Source organism: Theropithecus gelada, chromosome 6 (genome assembly GCF_003255815.1).
Source record: "Theropithecus gelada isolate Dixy chromosome 6, Tgel_1.0, whole genome shotgun sequence".
NCBI classification, from domain to species: domain Eukaryota; kingdom Metazoa; phylum Chordata; class Mammalia; order Primates; family Cercopithecidae; genus Theropithecus; species Theropithecus gelada.
In genome coordinates, this window is record NC_037673.1 from 76,206,451 (window position 1) to 76,221,328 (window position 14,878).

The 14,878-nt window shown below is 34.9% G+C and overlaps 1 protein-coding gene across 1 annotated transcript in view; it reads left to right on the plus strand.

Moving 5' to 3' along the window:
* The window catches only part of MSH3 (mutS homolog 3), a 215,084-nt gene that overhangs the window by 101,304 nt on the left and 98,902 nt on the right, over window positions 1-14,878 (plus strand). Inside the window, exons 13-16 of the mRNA XM_025388025.1 lie at window positions 446-578; window positions 6,760-6,947; window positions 7,656-7,824; window positions 14,478-14,542. Of these exons, the coding sequence (XP_025243810.1) occupies window positions 446-578; window positions 6,760-6,947; window positions 7,656-7,824; window positions 14,478-14,542 (555 nt within the window). The remainder of the gene's footprint in view (window positions 1-445; window positions 579-6,759; window positions 6,948-7,655; window positions 7,825-14,477; window positions 14,543-14,878) is intronic.

The following is a 14,878-nucleotide window of genomic DNA, read 5'->3' on the forward strand; positions in this document are numbered from 1 at the left end:
GGGAGGGTGGTCCTCATCACACAGCCATGTAAAATTAGGCTCACAGACAATTCGAAGGAGGAGAAAAATGGAATTTATTGGGCAAAGAGGAATAAAAAGGGAAACAGGGACTCTCCACCAAGTCAGAACAAGAATCTTGCTAGTATGCTTCCCGCCTCACAGACTGTAATCCCAGGTTCCACCCAGGAGGAGGAGGGGCCAGGCTCCTCCCTGCTGCCAAAAGCATGAACTTCTGTGTCTCCACCCCAGTGTACCCTCCTCCCAGTGCATATACCCATTGGAGTTTTTTCAGGGTGCCCTTCCCACCTGACTGTCTCAATATGAAGGAGGAATTTCCTTTGTGCCTAATAAGTGGGTGTGTCACAGTCCTGGACATTAGAGTGGGAAATGTCTACATTCTGAACTCCTAACATATCTGATCATTGCTATTACTGTTTTCTCACAGGGAAATAAATGCCCGGCTTGATGCTGTATCTGAAGTTCTCCATTCAGAATCTAGTGTGTTTGGTCAGATAGAAAATCATCTACGTAAATTGCCTGACATAGAGAGAGGACTCTGTAGCATTTATCACAAAAAAGTAAGTGTGACAGAAATCTAATAAAGCTGACAGTGTTCTTCAGCTCACAAATTAAAAGAAAACTTTTAAAGGAAAGTTTTATTAAAAGAAAACTTCTGAGAGCTCTATTATTATTTTATTTTGTAAAATCTTACAAATATAGCATGCGAGAGTAGCTGAATCCTCAGAAATTTTAATAGCACAAATTAGAATTATTCCAATTTAACCATTGTAAAAAATAGTTTTCTCATGTACATTAACTACAGCCACATAGAGGCCCTTCTCTTATAATACAGGATATTCTCCTGTTTCATCCTGAAAGTATAGACTATTATCAAAATAGGAAATTTATGTAGACTAGTTATTTTAGAAAAAAGATACCTTATTTCTTTTGATCTTAGAACAACTTATTATTTCTTAAACTAAGGAAAAATCTGCTAGTATAACATCTGTGGTGGTAATTAGTATGAAAACAATCTTGGATATTGAAGGTGAGTAAAGGATTATTTTGATTTTTATCACTTAAGCTTTATAGTTTGAGTCATAGCGAAAATGAGTCATTTTCCACTTTTAGGGAAATAATTTAGGTTATCTTCAAAATATGCCTAAAATTTTAAAAAATTATTAATACTTTTAAATGATAAAAAACACGATAAACTCTTTATGGGGTTTTACTTTTTGCAGAAGTCATTCACACACTTTATACTCTTTGTTCCTTGTCAAAACTTTATGACATTGAGAAGTTACTATTTTTATTACATTCTTACTAATAAGAAATTGTATCTAATGCTATGTGTGTGTGTGTGTGTGTGTGTGTGTGTATATATATGTGTGTGTGTGTGTATATATATATAAATTGCTGCAACCACTTGAATTACTTTGGCTCATATGATGATGCTGAGAGGTTTAATAACTTGCTAGTAACAGAATCTGTATTTAGACCCAGGATTCTTGATTGTGTTTTCATTGGCTGTGTCTTTTGGACACTATCATGTTTGATGTAGTTATCTTGACTGCCATTTTTTTTTTTCTGTTTGCCACTTTTCATAAGCAAATTTTATTTTTCCTCCAAACGTAACTCCTTGCCAATATAATAATTTTACTGTAAAACAGTTTTTATATGCCTAAATTTTTACTTTATTTTTGAGACAGAGTTTTATTCTCGTCACCCAGGCTGGAGTGCAATGGGGTGATCTCGGCTCACTGCAACCTCCACCTCCCAGGTTTAAGCGATTCTTCTGTCTCAGCCTCCTGAGTAGCTGGGATTACAGGCACCCGCCACTATGCCCTGCTGGCTTTTGTATTTTTAGCAGAGACGGGGTTTCACCACATTGGCCAGGCTGGTCTTGAACTGCTGACCTCAGGTGATCCACCCGCCTTGGCCTCCCAAAGTGCTGGGATTACAGGCATGTGCCACCTCACCCAGCCTATATGCCTAAATTTTAGTTGTGACCAAGTTTTCATTAGAGTTTCTATATTTTTCAGCCCCTTTTACCCCCACAGAATTTTACTAGAATAAGTACTGCTTCTAAGAATACTTGAGGTGCCCAAGAGGACTTATGTAACTGTTTTACATGCTTCAGCTAAATTTGAAAACAATGCACAAGCCAGAATTGGAAATACTGATCCTGGGGTGAAAGAATGTAGGAGTTGGTTATGGGGTCAAGGGAGCCTATTGTATCATTATTGGGTACACCATGTTGTTGTTTTGCTGGCAATAGCAGAAGCTGTGCTGATAGTTGCAAGTTTTATGGTAGATCTTTTTGAAGTTGCATAGTGGTTGCCAAACCATTTGTTGTTTTGTATCCTTGGCTCAGAGTCTGAAAATTGGTGCACATTAACCTTCTTTAAACAACGGCTCTCCGGGCACCTTGCCTTAACTACTTGAAAGGATTCACTGACAGATGTCAGAGATTTTTGTTTTTCTTAAGAGAAAACAGAAGCAAAGCTGAAAATCTTTCAATGACTACTGAAATGCACTAAGTCAAAGTGTCCGTGGCATCAAGATGGCAGCATCAGTTCATGGGGCTGTGATTTCTTTTCCACCTTCCTGCCTTTTTGTAAACTTTACTTTGATGTTTGTATTGCACAGGGTTTGTGTATTTATAAAAGTTTCAAAACTCTAGTAAAGTCAGAATCTAATTCATTTAAAAAGTGGCCACTATGCAGTGCAAGAATGACTTATTTAGGAATTTAAAAATATATTTTACTAAAGGAACTTATAACTCACTTGGAAGCCATTCCTTGTTGCTGTTTTAGTGTTTGTTTGCACAAGAATGTGCCTAAAGATTAGTTTGAAGGGTGAAGAGTAGAAATGATCTGGTAACAAACCAACTTCAGGAAAGCTGAATGCTTTAAACTAATGTTTTATAGATTAGTTGGCTGGCTCTACGAACACACCATCAAACATATGTCTATTCTTTATTATTAGATTACTCTGCATAAGCTTCTATGTACACCACATAGTGAGTGATGTCCTGGGTACAGATTATGCCAATTATGTGAAATTCATAAAACGAGAAGGAACACTGGATATTGTGGGAAGTGGTCAACACAGGCTGTACGGTTTTGTGGAAAGTGTCCTGGAATACGTACCAATAGGTGTTTTTATGTCGATAATGATAGAGGATCTCAAGTGAGCTGATTCTGGCATAAAATAAACATTTCTTCTTCTTCTTCTTTTTTTTTTGAAACAAGATCTCACTGTGTAACCCAGGCTGGAATGCAGTGGCATGACCACAGCTCACTACAGCTTCAGCCTCCAGCCTTCTGAGTAACTGGGACAACAGGCATGTGCCACCATGCCCAGCTAATTTTTTTTTTTTTTTTTTGTATTTTTTGTAGAGACAAGATCTTGTCGTGTTACCCAGGCTGGTCTCCAACTCCTGGATTCAAAGATCCTCCCACCTCAGCCTCCCAGTGTGCTGGGATTACAGGCGTGAGCCACTGCTCCTAGCCTAAAATAAACATTTCTTTTGATGACAAAACATTAAATTCAAATCTTGTAAATAGTACTAGTCACAGGAACCCATACTAACTTTGCTCAAGAACTGTTTTGTAAGAAAGTGTTAAGTAACTGCCGAGGTTGGTGAATACATTTAAAGGATAATCGCACTTAGCAAATGTTGAGGAGAGTGTTTTCAGAATTTTCTAGGTGAGAATTGTTTTTTAGCCAGGCAGGAATAAGCCCAAAGCCCTGTTTTCAGTGTTGCGCTTAAGCTGGGGTCCTTTCCATCCTGTGTCCAGTGAGGCCCTGCCTCCGTACTTGTGGGTCTGTGCTCAAGCTCTCCCAGTGAGACAGCTGCTGCCAGAAGTAGGGCTGAATTCCTGGAGAGTGACTCCAGGAGCAGCCACTTACCCATCCTCAGCTTTCTTGCAGCTTCTTTTGAGTTCTTTTGCTTAAGAAACTTGAGAACAACCTGCTGCCTCTGGCTTTCAAGGTGATTGTAAAACACTACTGGTTTTCACCTTGCTTCTGTTGCTGACTTAACTTTACATTGTGTCTCAGCTTGGAAAATTAATCCTTTTCTTGGGATTACAATAATTACAAGAGGTGAATATTCAAAATTATATTGAAAATGTTTATGTTTAGTTCTTTACTTTTGTTAAAAGGTATCATTAATTGACTAGTGGCCAAAAAGCTTCTAGGTTTCACATTTATGTAAACAGTCCAGCTTCCTGTATGGGGTGGGGAGGGGGTCTTTCTGGAGAAAAGTTGCCTCATGATACACTTAGAATTCAACATTTGCTCAGCTGGACCTAACTTCTTACTTTTTTTGCATAATTTACTTCACCCTTTGTGGTTTTTGAATGTGTTCTTAGCCTTAATCTATTTCATATATACTACTTATTATGTGCCTTATTACCTTAGCCTTAAATTGTTTTCTCAAGACAGTTCTTTTCAGTCAACATTCTGTCAGTTTTATTTTCCTGAGCTGTCTTCTAGAGCCTTCTGACTTGATCCAGTATGGACTGGTTGTCCTTATATCTGTTGTATAGTACTATCTTAAATTCCCTTTACTTCCCTTGAGTTGAATCTTTTATTTTCTATATTCCATGTCTTCCTCTTGGTTTATTTCTTCATTTTGGTGGAGTACATCCTCTAGAATCTTCCTGAGAATGTTGGAAGTAAATCTTTTGAAATATTCATGTCTGAAAGTGTTTTGTTTTGTTTTGTTTTTTTTAAATTATCGTTGTTACTACCTTCACATTTGATTGGTAGTTTGAATGGGTATAAAATTCTAGGTTTTAGATGACTTTACTATCTTTACTACCGCTTCTGTTGAATTTTTCATTTCTACTATTATACTTTAATTTCCAAGAATTTTTGTTTTCTTGTTCTCCAAACATTTTTTCTTTTTAGCATCTTGTTTCATGGTTGTAGTATCTTCTATTTAATGGAAGATATTATTAATATTTTTAGAAGTTCCCTCGCAGGGCAGAATCCAAATTGGTACACAAGTCTTTTTGGATTCTTGATGTAAATTGTGTCTCAGTTTTCCTTAAGGACAGTTTAAAATTCAGGTACCTTGAGTCTTTTAAGTCAATCACTATTTATCCATTTACTTTATAGCTTCTAACATATTGTTGCTGTTGTCCTCCTTTCTAGTGTGGTTTTTTCCTTTTTTTTTTTTTTTTGAGATGGAGTCTTGCTCTGTTGCCCAGGCAGGAGTGCAGTGGTGCGATCTTGGCTCACTGCAACCTCTGCTTCCTGGGTTCAAGCGATTCTTCTGCCTCAGCCACCTGAGTCACTGGGATCACAGGCGAGCACCACCACACCCGGCTAATTTTTGTATTTTTAGTAGAGATGGGGTTTCACCATGTTGGTCGGTCTGGTCTCGAGCTCCTGACCTTGTAATCCACCCACTTCAGCCTCCCAAAGTGCTGGGATTACAGGCATGAGCCACTGTGCCTGGTTGGTTTCATGCCTTTTTAAACAATCTCTTAACTGTTGTTTGAAGATGGAAATTAGATGCACATGTGTTTAACCCACTCTGTTTACCAGAAGCTACGATGTAAAAATTATTCATGTTCATGTTAAAAAATACTACAGTAGTATGCAAGGGTATACAATAAAGGATAAAAAGTCTCCCTCTGCCACCCCTCCATACCTACTACCCAGAGGGTAACCAGAGTAAGTCACATGTGTTACCTCCTAAAATTTTTATTGATATTTAGATTTTTCTATTTGTATAGAAAAATGTATATCTTTTAAAGAATCACAAAGAAAGTATTACCATGTAAATACATAAAAATATATACATATATGGGCTATGTGGTATATGATAGAAACATACTATATATATTCAATGTATGTTGAAATTATGGAGTTCTATACTGATACAAACATCTTAAATTTTTTTAGCTGTTTCATAGTATTACATTGCATGAGTTTTTCCTAATAAGATCCCAATTGATGGATATTTATTTCTTATTTATCTTTTTAAATTATAAGCAGTGCTACTATGAATATTCAGACACATGTTTTTCACTATTAGTCTATTTTAGATAAATTATTTAAAGTGATGTTTATTCAAAGGGTTATATGCACTTTTTTGTTATGAAGACATGCCAAGTTGTTTTTCAAAAAGGTTAGTCCTCTGCTAATAGTATATAAAAGTGTCTTTTTCTTTTTTTTAAATCCTGTTACATGGTTATTGTGGAGCTTTTAAATATTTGACATTCTGATAAGTGAAAAATGCTATCCTGTATTTCTAATTTGCTTGTCTTTAGTTGTATATGAAGATAATCATGTACATACTGACTGTTTCTATGAGCTGCATATTCAGTTTGTTTAGCCATTGTTCTTTGGATTATTCATCTTTTTCATGTCAATTTGTAAGAGCCTATTATGTTTGGGAGAATTTTGCCTTGTGTTTGTTATGTCTTACAGATATTATCCTTCACATTTTTTAGCTTGTTTAACCTATTTTTGCTATTTGGTTTATGCTATTTTAAAATGAAAAAATACTAAACAAGTATTGGCTTTGTTTTCCTTGGCTAAAATTATTTTCTTTATGCCTTTAAAATATTACATAGTATTTAACCTCATTTAGAAAATATCAGTGCTATTTTATTTCAACTAACTAGTTAATAGAAAATTTAAACTTTCCTCAATTCTGATTCTAACTTTAAAAGATCACTAGTTAAACTTCATTTTCATGTATCTTATGCTATTTTGTAAAAAAATTTCTATTTTCAGTGTTCTACCCAAGAGTTCTTCTTGATTGTCAAAACCTTATATCACCTAAAGTCAGAATTTCAAGCAATAATACCTGCTGTTAATTCCCACGTTCAGTCAGACTTGCTCCGCACCGTTATTTTAGAAATTCCTGAACTCCTCAGTCCAGTGGAGCATTACTTAAAGATACTCAATGAACAAGCTGCCAAGTAAGTACCAGACCCTGAATTCTTCTTTTTCGACAGTCAGTATACTCCAGTGCATTTGCCATTTGATTTGTGGATTCTTAATCTTTACTAGAAGTTGAATGAGTACATATATAATTAGAAATGTGATTGGACCCTAAAAGTGTTACATTACAGTTGGAATACTTGCTATCTAAAATTTAGGCAGTTTACCATCTAGGACAGGTATAGTACTCCCCCAGGTATCAGATGATGGAAAGGTAAAACACAGGCAAAGCCAAGCAGTAGTAGATTATTAACCCCAAAATGAATGTCAGATATCTTGTACTCATTTCCTATATTTCCAGAGATGTCCTTATATTTAGAATCTGTAAAAGCAAAGTTATCCTTTAAAAGGTAGTTCTTTTATAACGTATTGCACAAAACATTCTATATAAATGAAATAGGATTTGACATTTACATTTGTCTTTGTTTTCTGCATAGGCAAACAACAAATAATGTATCTCTTGGTTTTACCATGGGAATCATGAACTTAAAAAGTGAAAATGATATTAGGGTAATTTTGACCATCCTCAGAGAAGTTAAAAAACAAGCCCATAAGTGCTTAGTGACAATTGGAACCTCATTTCCCTGACTTCCAGTGCTTTCCTCTTTCATCACACTATGAAAAATAAACGATAACTGCTCTAATCAATAAACTTTGAATATGTATTTGCATTTTTGATTTTTTAGAGTTGGGGATAAAACTGAATTATTTAAAGACCTTTCTGACTTCCCTTTAATAAAAAAGAGGAAGGATGAAATTCAAGGTGTTAGTGACAAGATCCGAATGCATTTGCAAGAAATACGAAAAATACTAAAAAATCCTTCTGCACAATATGTGACAGTATCAGGACAGGAGGTAATGTCAAACCTACTTTTATTTTCTATTAGTTTTCGTCTAGTAGAAAAGCTATTTTAAAATGTAAATAAAAATCTGAGGATAGGGTATGTATTATCTCTTCAAATTTTCTGTTTTATTCCTTGGAAATATGTTGTAATAACTTGTTTTGATAAGAATTATTTTAATGATGGTGTTTTATTAGTCTCTTGTGAAAGTAATGCAACTTAATGTTATATGTGTATTAGCGTTATCTGTTAAAATTATATTATAGAAAATCTCAATTATTATGAATAGCAACTTATAGAATTCATTTGTTCTAAATCCAGGAAAGAGAAGTTAGTCTTTGATCCCTGCCTTACAGATGATGAAATAATACAAAGTTGGCCACCTGTGTTGATTGGCTCATATATTGATTAAACGGCGGGGCTTCCTACTAAAGTTAAGAGTATAGCTGCTAAAAAAACAAATCTAGAGTGAAAAACTACACTTAGTGAGTCTTCCATAAAATTATGGTACTGTTTAGAATGTGTTTCTTGGGGTGTGTACTTCTGTTTAAAGTTTGATACTAGTGTCTGAATGAGAACCAGAAAAGGAAGAAGTATGCCTTTTAAATATGGTTGTACTTTTCAGTCCTATTCTGAGTCTTGAGGCATGCTACTCCTATATCTTATGTTTAATAAAATATGAAGATTCAAACAGAGGGAGTTTGAGAAATTCTGTTTTATTAAAATACCAAATTGGGAAACTTATGGATAACTTCTATAGAGTGAGCATTTTATTCAGGATTTTTAAAAATAGATATTTTTCTGGTGGGGAAGAACTTAATTTCAAATCAAAATTTTTAACATTTACATTGCTTTGTGTGTTTTGCCAAAAGATTGTTGATTGTATAGTTATTTGAAATAAGAAGCTCTACATTAATAGAGAATATTCATTAAAATGTTTGTCTTGTGTTATTTCATAGATTTACCCATTAAGTCAACCTGTCTTCTGAACTACAATTATTAAGATATTATACGCAGCAGACATTCACAATGCCACATGGAGCTCTATATAATAGAAAAATGATTTGACAATATTTATACTTAAGTTTATTGTCTGAACAGACAAATACCAAATATTTAATTGTAGTTCTTGTTTTTACTATGCGGTCATGACCTTGCAAAGTGAAAATTGGCCTAAAGGCCACCATTCTGGCTATTGGTTTAAAATCAAATGATGAACATTGCTTTAGTTACTTTAATAAAAGATATGTAGTAGAAAAGTGGCTGCCTGGTTATACAGTGGAGAAAGCTAAGTGTACGTGCCAGTTCTACCATTTACATGCTATATGACCATGGAAGAGTTACCTCTGTTATAAGACTATTATGGAGACCAATTAAGTTAAAATACATGAAAGTGCTTTTTAATCATAAAGTGCTATGCTTATACTACTCATATAATAACAATAATAGTAATAGAGTTACCATTTATCAAGTACTTGTTAAGGTCTAGAACAGTGGTAGGTGCCTACATATATTATTTAATTCTTGTAACAACGCCAAAAAGGGTCAGTCATTCTAGTTTTGTTGGAAAGAAAACAGGTTTGGAGTAGTTAAATAAGTTACCCAAGGTCAGAAGCACAAATCCAGCCCAGTTCTGCCAGACTCTTGTCTTTCTATTATGTTAATACCAGTATTACATTCCATTTATTAATTCCAAATATTAACAAAGGATTCTCAACACCATGGATTTTATCTGACAAAATCTGGACATTTTAGAGCTCATAGTATTCAAAATAAAATTTAAGTCTTGGAAAGACGGTCCTGGATTCATTTGGTAGTTTTTGAGTAAAAATGAAAGAAAATTATCAGGAATTCATAAGACATAGTAGACTGGTTATTCATTGTGAGTGTGGCATTGAGGTTTAAGAAAAAGTACAGCATGGAGATCAACTAATTTTATTAAAAAATATTAGAAAGGAAGATCAGTTATCTTTTATCTTTACTAGGTTAAGTTGATGAATTTGAGGAACAAAGTTTCTTCGTTATTAATAGTAGGATGGATTATTGTTGGTTTTTAATAATCTTCTCTAGGATTTTAGTAGAACGTTAACACAAAATTACTTTCATAAAACCTTTTGAAAATTAATGATTCCATTCATTGGAACACCAAAGGAATTCTAAATATTCAAACTTGTTTTCATCAAATTCTGTTTTAAAAAAGACTATAGTGGCTCACACCTATAATCCCAACACTTTGGGAGGCCAAGGCAGAAGGATTGCTTGAGCTCTGGAGTTCGAGACCTACTTGGGCAACATAGTGAGACACCATCTCTAAATATAAAAATAAAATTAGCCAGGCATAGTAGAATGTGTGTATAGTCGCTGCTACTCGGGAGACTAAGGTAGAGAATCGCTTGAGCCTGACAGGCTGAAGTTGCTGTGACCCGTGATCATGCCACTATACTCCACCCTGGGCAACAGAGTGAAACCCTGTCAAAAAAAAAAAAAAAAAAAAGACTAACGGTATTCTCAAATTATTTAAAGGTACTTAAAAGACTAGGAAAAGACTCCATCAAATATGATTATCTCTGAGAAGTGAGGGAGGCACGGTGGAAAACCCTTATTTTACATTTATTGGTGCTTCTTTATACATTTCTGTTCTGACATTTTATTTCTATACATACAGCTTTTGTAATAACCTTAAAAGACCCATTATAGCAGCCCCACGTGATCCATGTGATGGTATGTGGATCTTGTTATTTTTACCAAAATTAGGTAAATGTGCCGGTCTGTTAATCCAGTGTTATTTTGACAACATTCATTTTTCACCTCTGTTCCCAGCTTTTATATACTCATTAGAATACTAAAACCTTATTGTATGATGCCTTATTGTCTCTGACTATGTAAGTATTGGCTTAGAAGAAATTAATGAAAGCAGAAACTTTATATTTTTATGTAATAATGTACATACATTATTATGTATTATGTAATGTATGTATGTATCTATGAAAGTATGTATGTAATGAAAGCAGAAGTTTACATAGTTTACTGCTTCTGTTACAGTCTCTATCATATTTTATGAATATAGACCAATTATCTCTTAACCTTGAATCAAATACGGAATGGAAAAGGGGCAATATTTACATTGGGGGCAGTACTGATAAGTATTATTATTACTAAGGGAAAAAGAAAAATATTGGAAAAAAATCTTTAGAAAGAGTTTTATTCATTGACAGCATGCAGCATATCCAAATATCTGTTTACTACGTTTAAAATGTGGAAAATAATCTGTTAAATCTGAGTGCTTTTTACTTAGGTTTAAAATATAGTAAAAAATGCTTAAATTATTAAGAGAATGAAAAGTGGGGAGTGGAGGAATGGGTTAAGTGTGGTGCTGGAGAAAACAGCAGTTTCTGGAGTGAGTAAGAATTTCGGCAAACCTAGTGATGTTGCCAGCCCGGTGATACCACAGGCTATATAGATTGAGTAACAATATCTGACATTTAACTAAGACAGAATTGGGTCCCAGGAGAAGAATATGAGAGATTGCTATAATGAATCAAGGCAGACTACTCACATCAACACCTAAGAAACAAAGTCAGGAACTGTAAAGCAGGAAAAGTTGCTGTGAGAGCTTTCTAAGATTACTGGAATGTATGCTATTTTTCTATGTTAGTTTTCTTTTCTTTAGTAACAAAATTCTTAAACCAAAGGCCTACCTGTTCATTCTTAGAATGTTAAAAAAAAAAGAATAGCTAGAGAAAAAATTTTGTATCTCATCATCGCTGTAGAAGAGAAGAAAAGCTAGCAGATGACCACTCTGAGGAGGAACCCAGGCTGAAATTCCGAGGACTGCTAAGTGAGGAAGAGGGACACTCAGGATCAGTCCAAGGACCAGCCCCTGTCTGAGGACGTGATCAGAGGGGTTTAACTTGTGCCTTCCTGACTCCCGCTGTTTTCCCGACTGTATTGGCACTGTATTGGCTCTGTATATGGTGGCCCGCTGTAGCGATTGTGGTCCTAGAGTAGCACTTTTGATACTTACAGATTGAATAGTTGTGGTCCAAACTGTTCCCAAGGTGCTCCTTGTTCAAAATGTCCATCATCCCTTAGGTAGTAACTCCTGTGGAGCTCTGTTAGTCATTATGCATCTGGATGTGTCCTTCCCAAATATCAGTGATCCAATCAGTCTGTTCCTGAATTTTGCTGTTTGCCTTTAGCAGAGCTCTTTCCAGAATTATTTTATAAAAAGGCCAACATCTCTTTTGGTAGAACACTTTAAAATAGCAGAATTATTTAGCACAGTTTAAAAGTGGTTTTATCTTTCCCATTAATGACATTTTTTTGTGGTTTTTCAAAAGTTACTTTTTGTAGCCAAACGAGGCTTTTTAGACTCTTGACTCTTAACTATTTAAATGGGTGTAGCAGATTTGAAACTGTATTAATTCTCTGTACATGAGGGCATCACTAGTTCAAAACATTTTTCTAAGGGAAATTAGCCACTAATTCTTAATATAATTAATGTAAAAACTACAGTATTTCTATTAATGGGAAAAATAAACTCAAGAACCATGTTGATACTGTTATTAATATGAACATTATAAATACCTGAAGTTATGTGCATATAATAAAACTGATAAATATGAAAAAGTTCTCATAGCTCTCTCAAAATTAAAACCACACAGCTTCTAGGGTTCCATTCCACTCAAAATGGGTTTTTAGAAATTTATTTAAATGAATCATTGAATTTTTTTTTGTTGTTGTTGTTTTTTATTGAGACAGAGGCTTGCTCTGTCACCCAGGCTGGAGCGCAGTGGCGCGATCTTGGCTCACTGCAACCTCCACCTCCTGGGCTCAAGTGATTCTCCTGCCTCAGCTTCCTGAGTAGCTGAGATTACAGGTGCCTGCCACCAGGCCTGGCTAATTTTTGTATTATTAGTAGAGATGGGATTTCACCACATTGGCCAGACTGGTCTTGAACTCCTGACTTCAGGTAATCCCTCCACCTCAGCCTCCCAAAGTACTGGGATTACAGGTGTGAGCCATTGCGTCCAGCCTGAATTTGATTGTAATAATACAGGAATGCAAGTACACTGAGAAGAAGTAATATATAACTAAGGCTAAAAATGAATGGTTTGATAGAACTTTACTTGCTTTCTGGCTGATGAGAACCTTATTTGCAGAGCACAGTTGGATCTATAAAGATATTATGGATGTAAATTAAAATGATAATGAGATATTATCTCACCCCACTCAAAATGACTTTTATCCAAAAGACAGGCAATAGCAAATGTTGATGAGGATGTGGAGAAAAGGGAACTCTCGTACACTGTTGGTGGGAATGTAAATTATAGTACCACCATCACTATGGAGAACAGTTTGGAGGTCCCTCAAAAAAAAAAAAAAAAAAAATAGAGCTACCATATGATCCAGCAATCCCACTGCTAGTTATATACCCAACAGAAAGGAAATTAGTATATTAAAGAGATATCTGCACTGCCGTGTTTATTGCAGCACTATTCACGATAGGTAAGATTTGGAAACAAACTAAGTGTCCATCAACAGACGAATGGGTAAAGAAACTGTAGTATGTATTCACAATGGAGTACTATTGAGCCATAAAAAAGAATGAGATCCTGTCATTTGCAACAACATGGGTGGATTATGGAGGTCATTAGGTTAAGGGAAATATGCTGGTGCAAAAAGACAAACATGGCATGTTCTCACTTAACTTGTGGGAGCTAAACATTAAAACAATTGAACTCATGGAGATACAGAATAGAATGATGGTTACCAGAAACTGGTAGTGGTAATGAGGGTGGGGAGGATGAGGGGATGGTTAATGGGTAAAAAAGAAACAGGAAGAATGAATAAAACCTAGTATTGGTTAACAACATGGTAATTATAATCAATAATTTAATTGTACATTTAAAAATAACCAAAAGAGTATAATTGGATTATTTGTAGCACAAAAGATAAATGCTTGAGGTGATGGATACCCCATTTACCCTGATGTGATTATTATGCATTGCATGCCTATATCAAACTATCTCATGTAACCAATGAATATATACAACTACCATGTACCCACCAAAATAAGAAAAAGATATTATGGTTCATATAAGTGAAAACTTAAAGAAAACTCTCATACGGAAAGAAATATTTTCTTCTCTTTATAGTTAGGGAAGTCAGTGCTTTCCTGTGAAGATACTTCTAGAGGATTTCGGTTCCTTGGGTAAAAACTATCTAAAAATCTTCTCTGTTCAGAATAGGGGAGGATCATATCTCAGACTGGTGTAACATCTACTAATTGAATATTTTAAAATCTTATATGCTTAGAAATTCAATCTTTTATGAGTAATAGAATTCTTAAGTGAGTATTAATAAATGAAAGAGATGGTTAATGAAAAAGCCATCATTCAGAGTATATGTATAACAATATTAGAAACATGAGAGCCCAAGTATTACAAATGTTTTACACAACACAAATTGTACTTTGTCTCAAGTATTGAACCCTTAATTAATAATATTTGTCTGTATTGACATATATACAGTATGAAAAACAATTCTGGACTTATTTTGAGTGTTTAACAATATATAATAAATTGTTATACCACAATTTGGGGAAAGCTTTAAAATATATAATGGTTACTCATCTAAATATCTGTTTATTTGTATTTGTTTTAGTTTATGATCGAAATAAAGAACTCTGCTGTATCTTGTATACCAACTGATTGGGTAAAGGTTGGAAGGTAGGTTTAAAATACATTTTTTTCTTATAATGAATTATAATGACATCTGTATATCTGTGTGCTACTGGGCTCATAGTAGCCACGTTCTTAAAATTAAAAGCAGTTCTTTTTATTTTTATTTTTTCTTGCTCTGTTGCCCAGGCTGTAGTGTAGTGGTATGATCTCAGCTCATTGCAACCTCCACCTCCCTGATTCAAGGGATTCTTGTGCCTCAGCCTCCCGAGTAGCTGGGACCACAGGCATGCACTACCACCCCCGGCTAATTTTTGTATTTTTAGTAGAGACAGGGTTTCACCCTGTTGGCCAGACTGGTCTCAAACTCCTGACCTCAGGTGA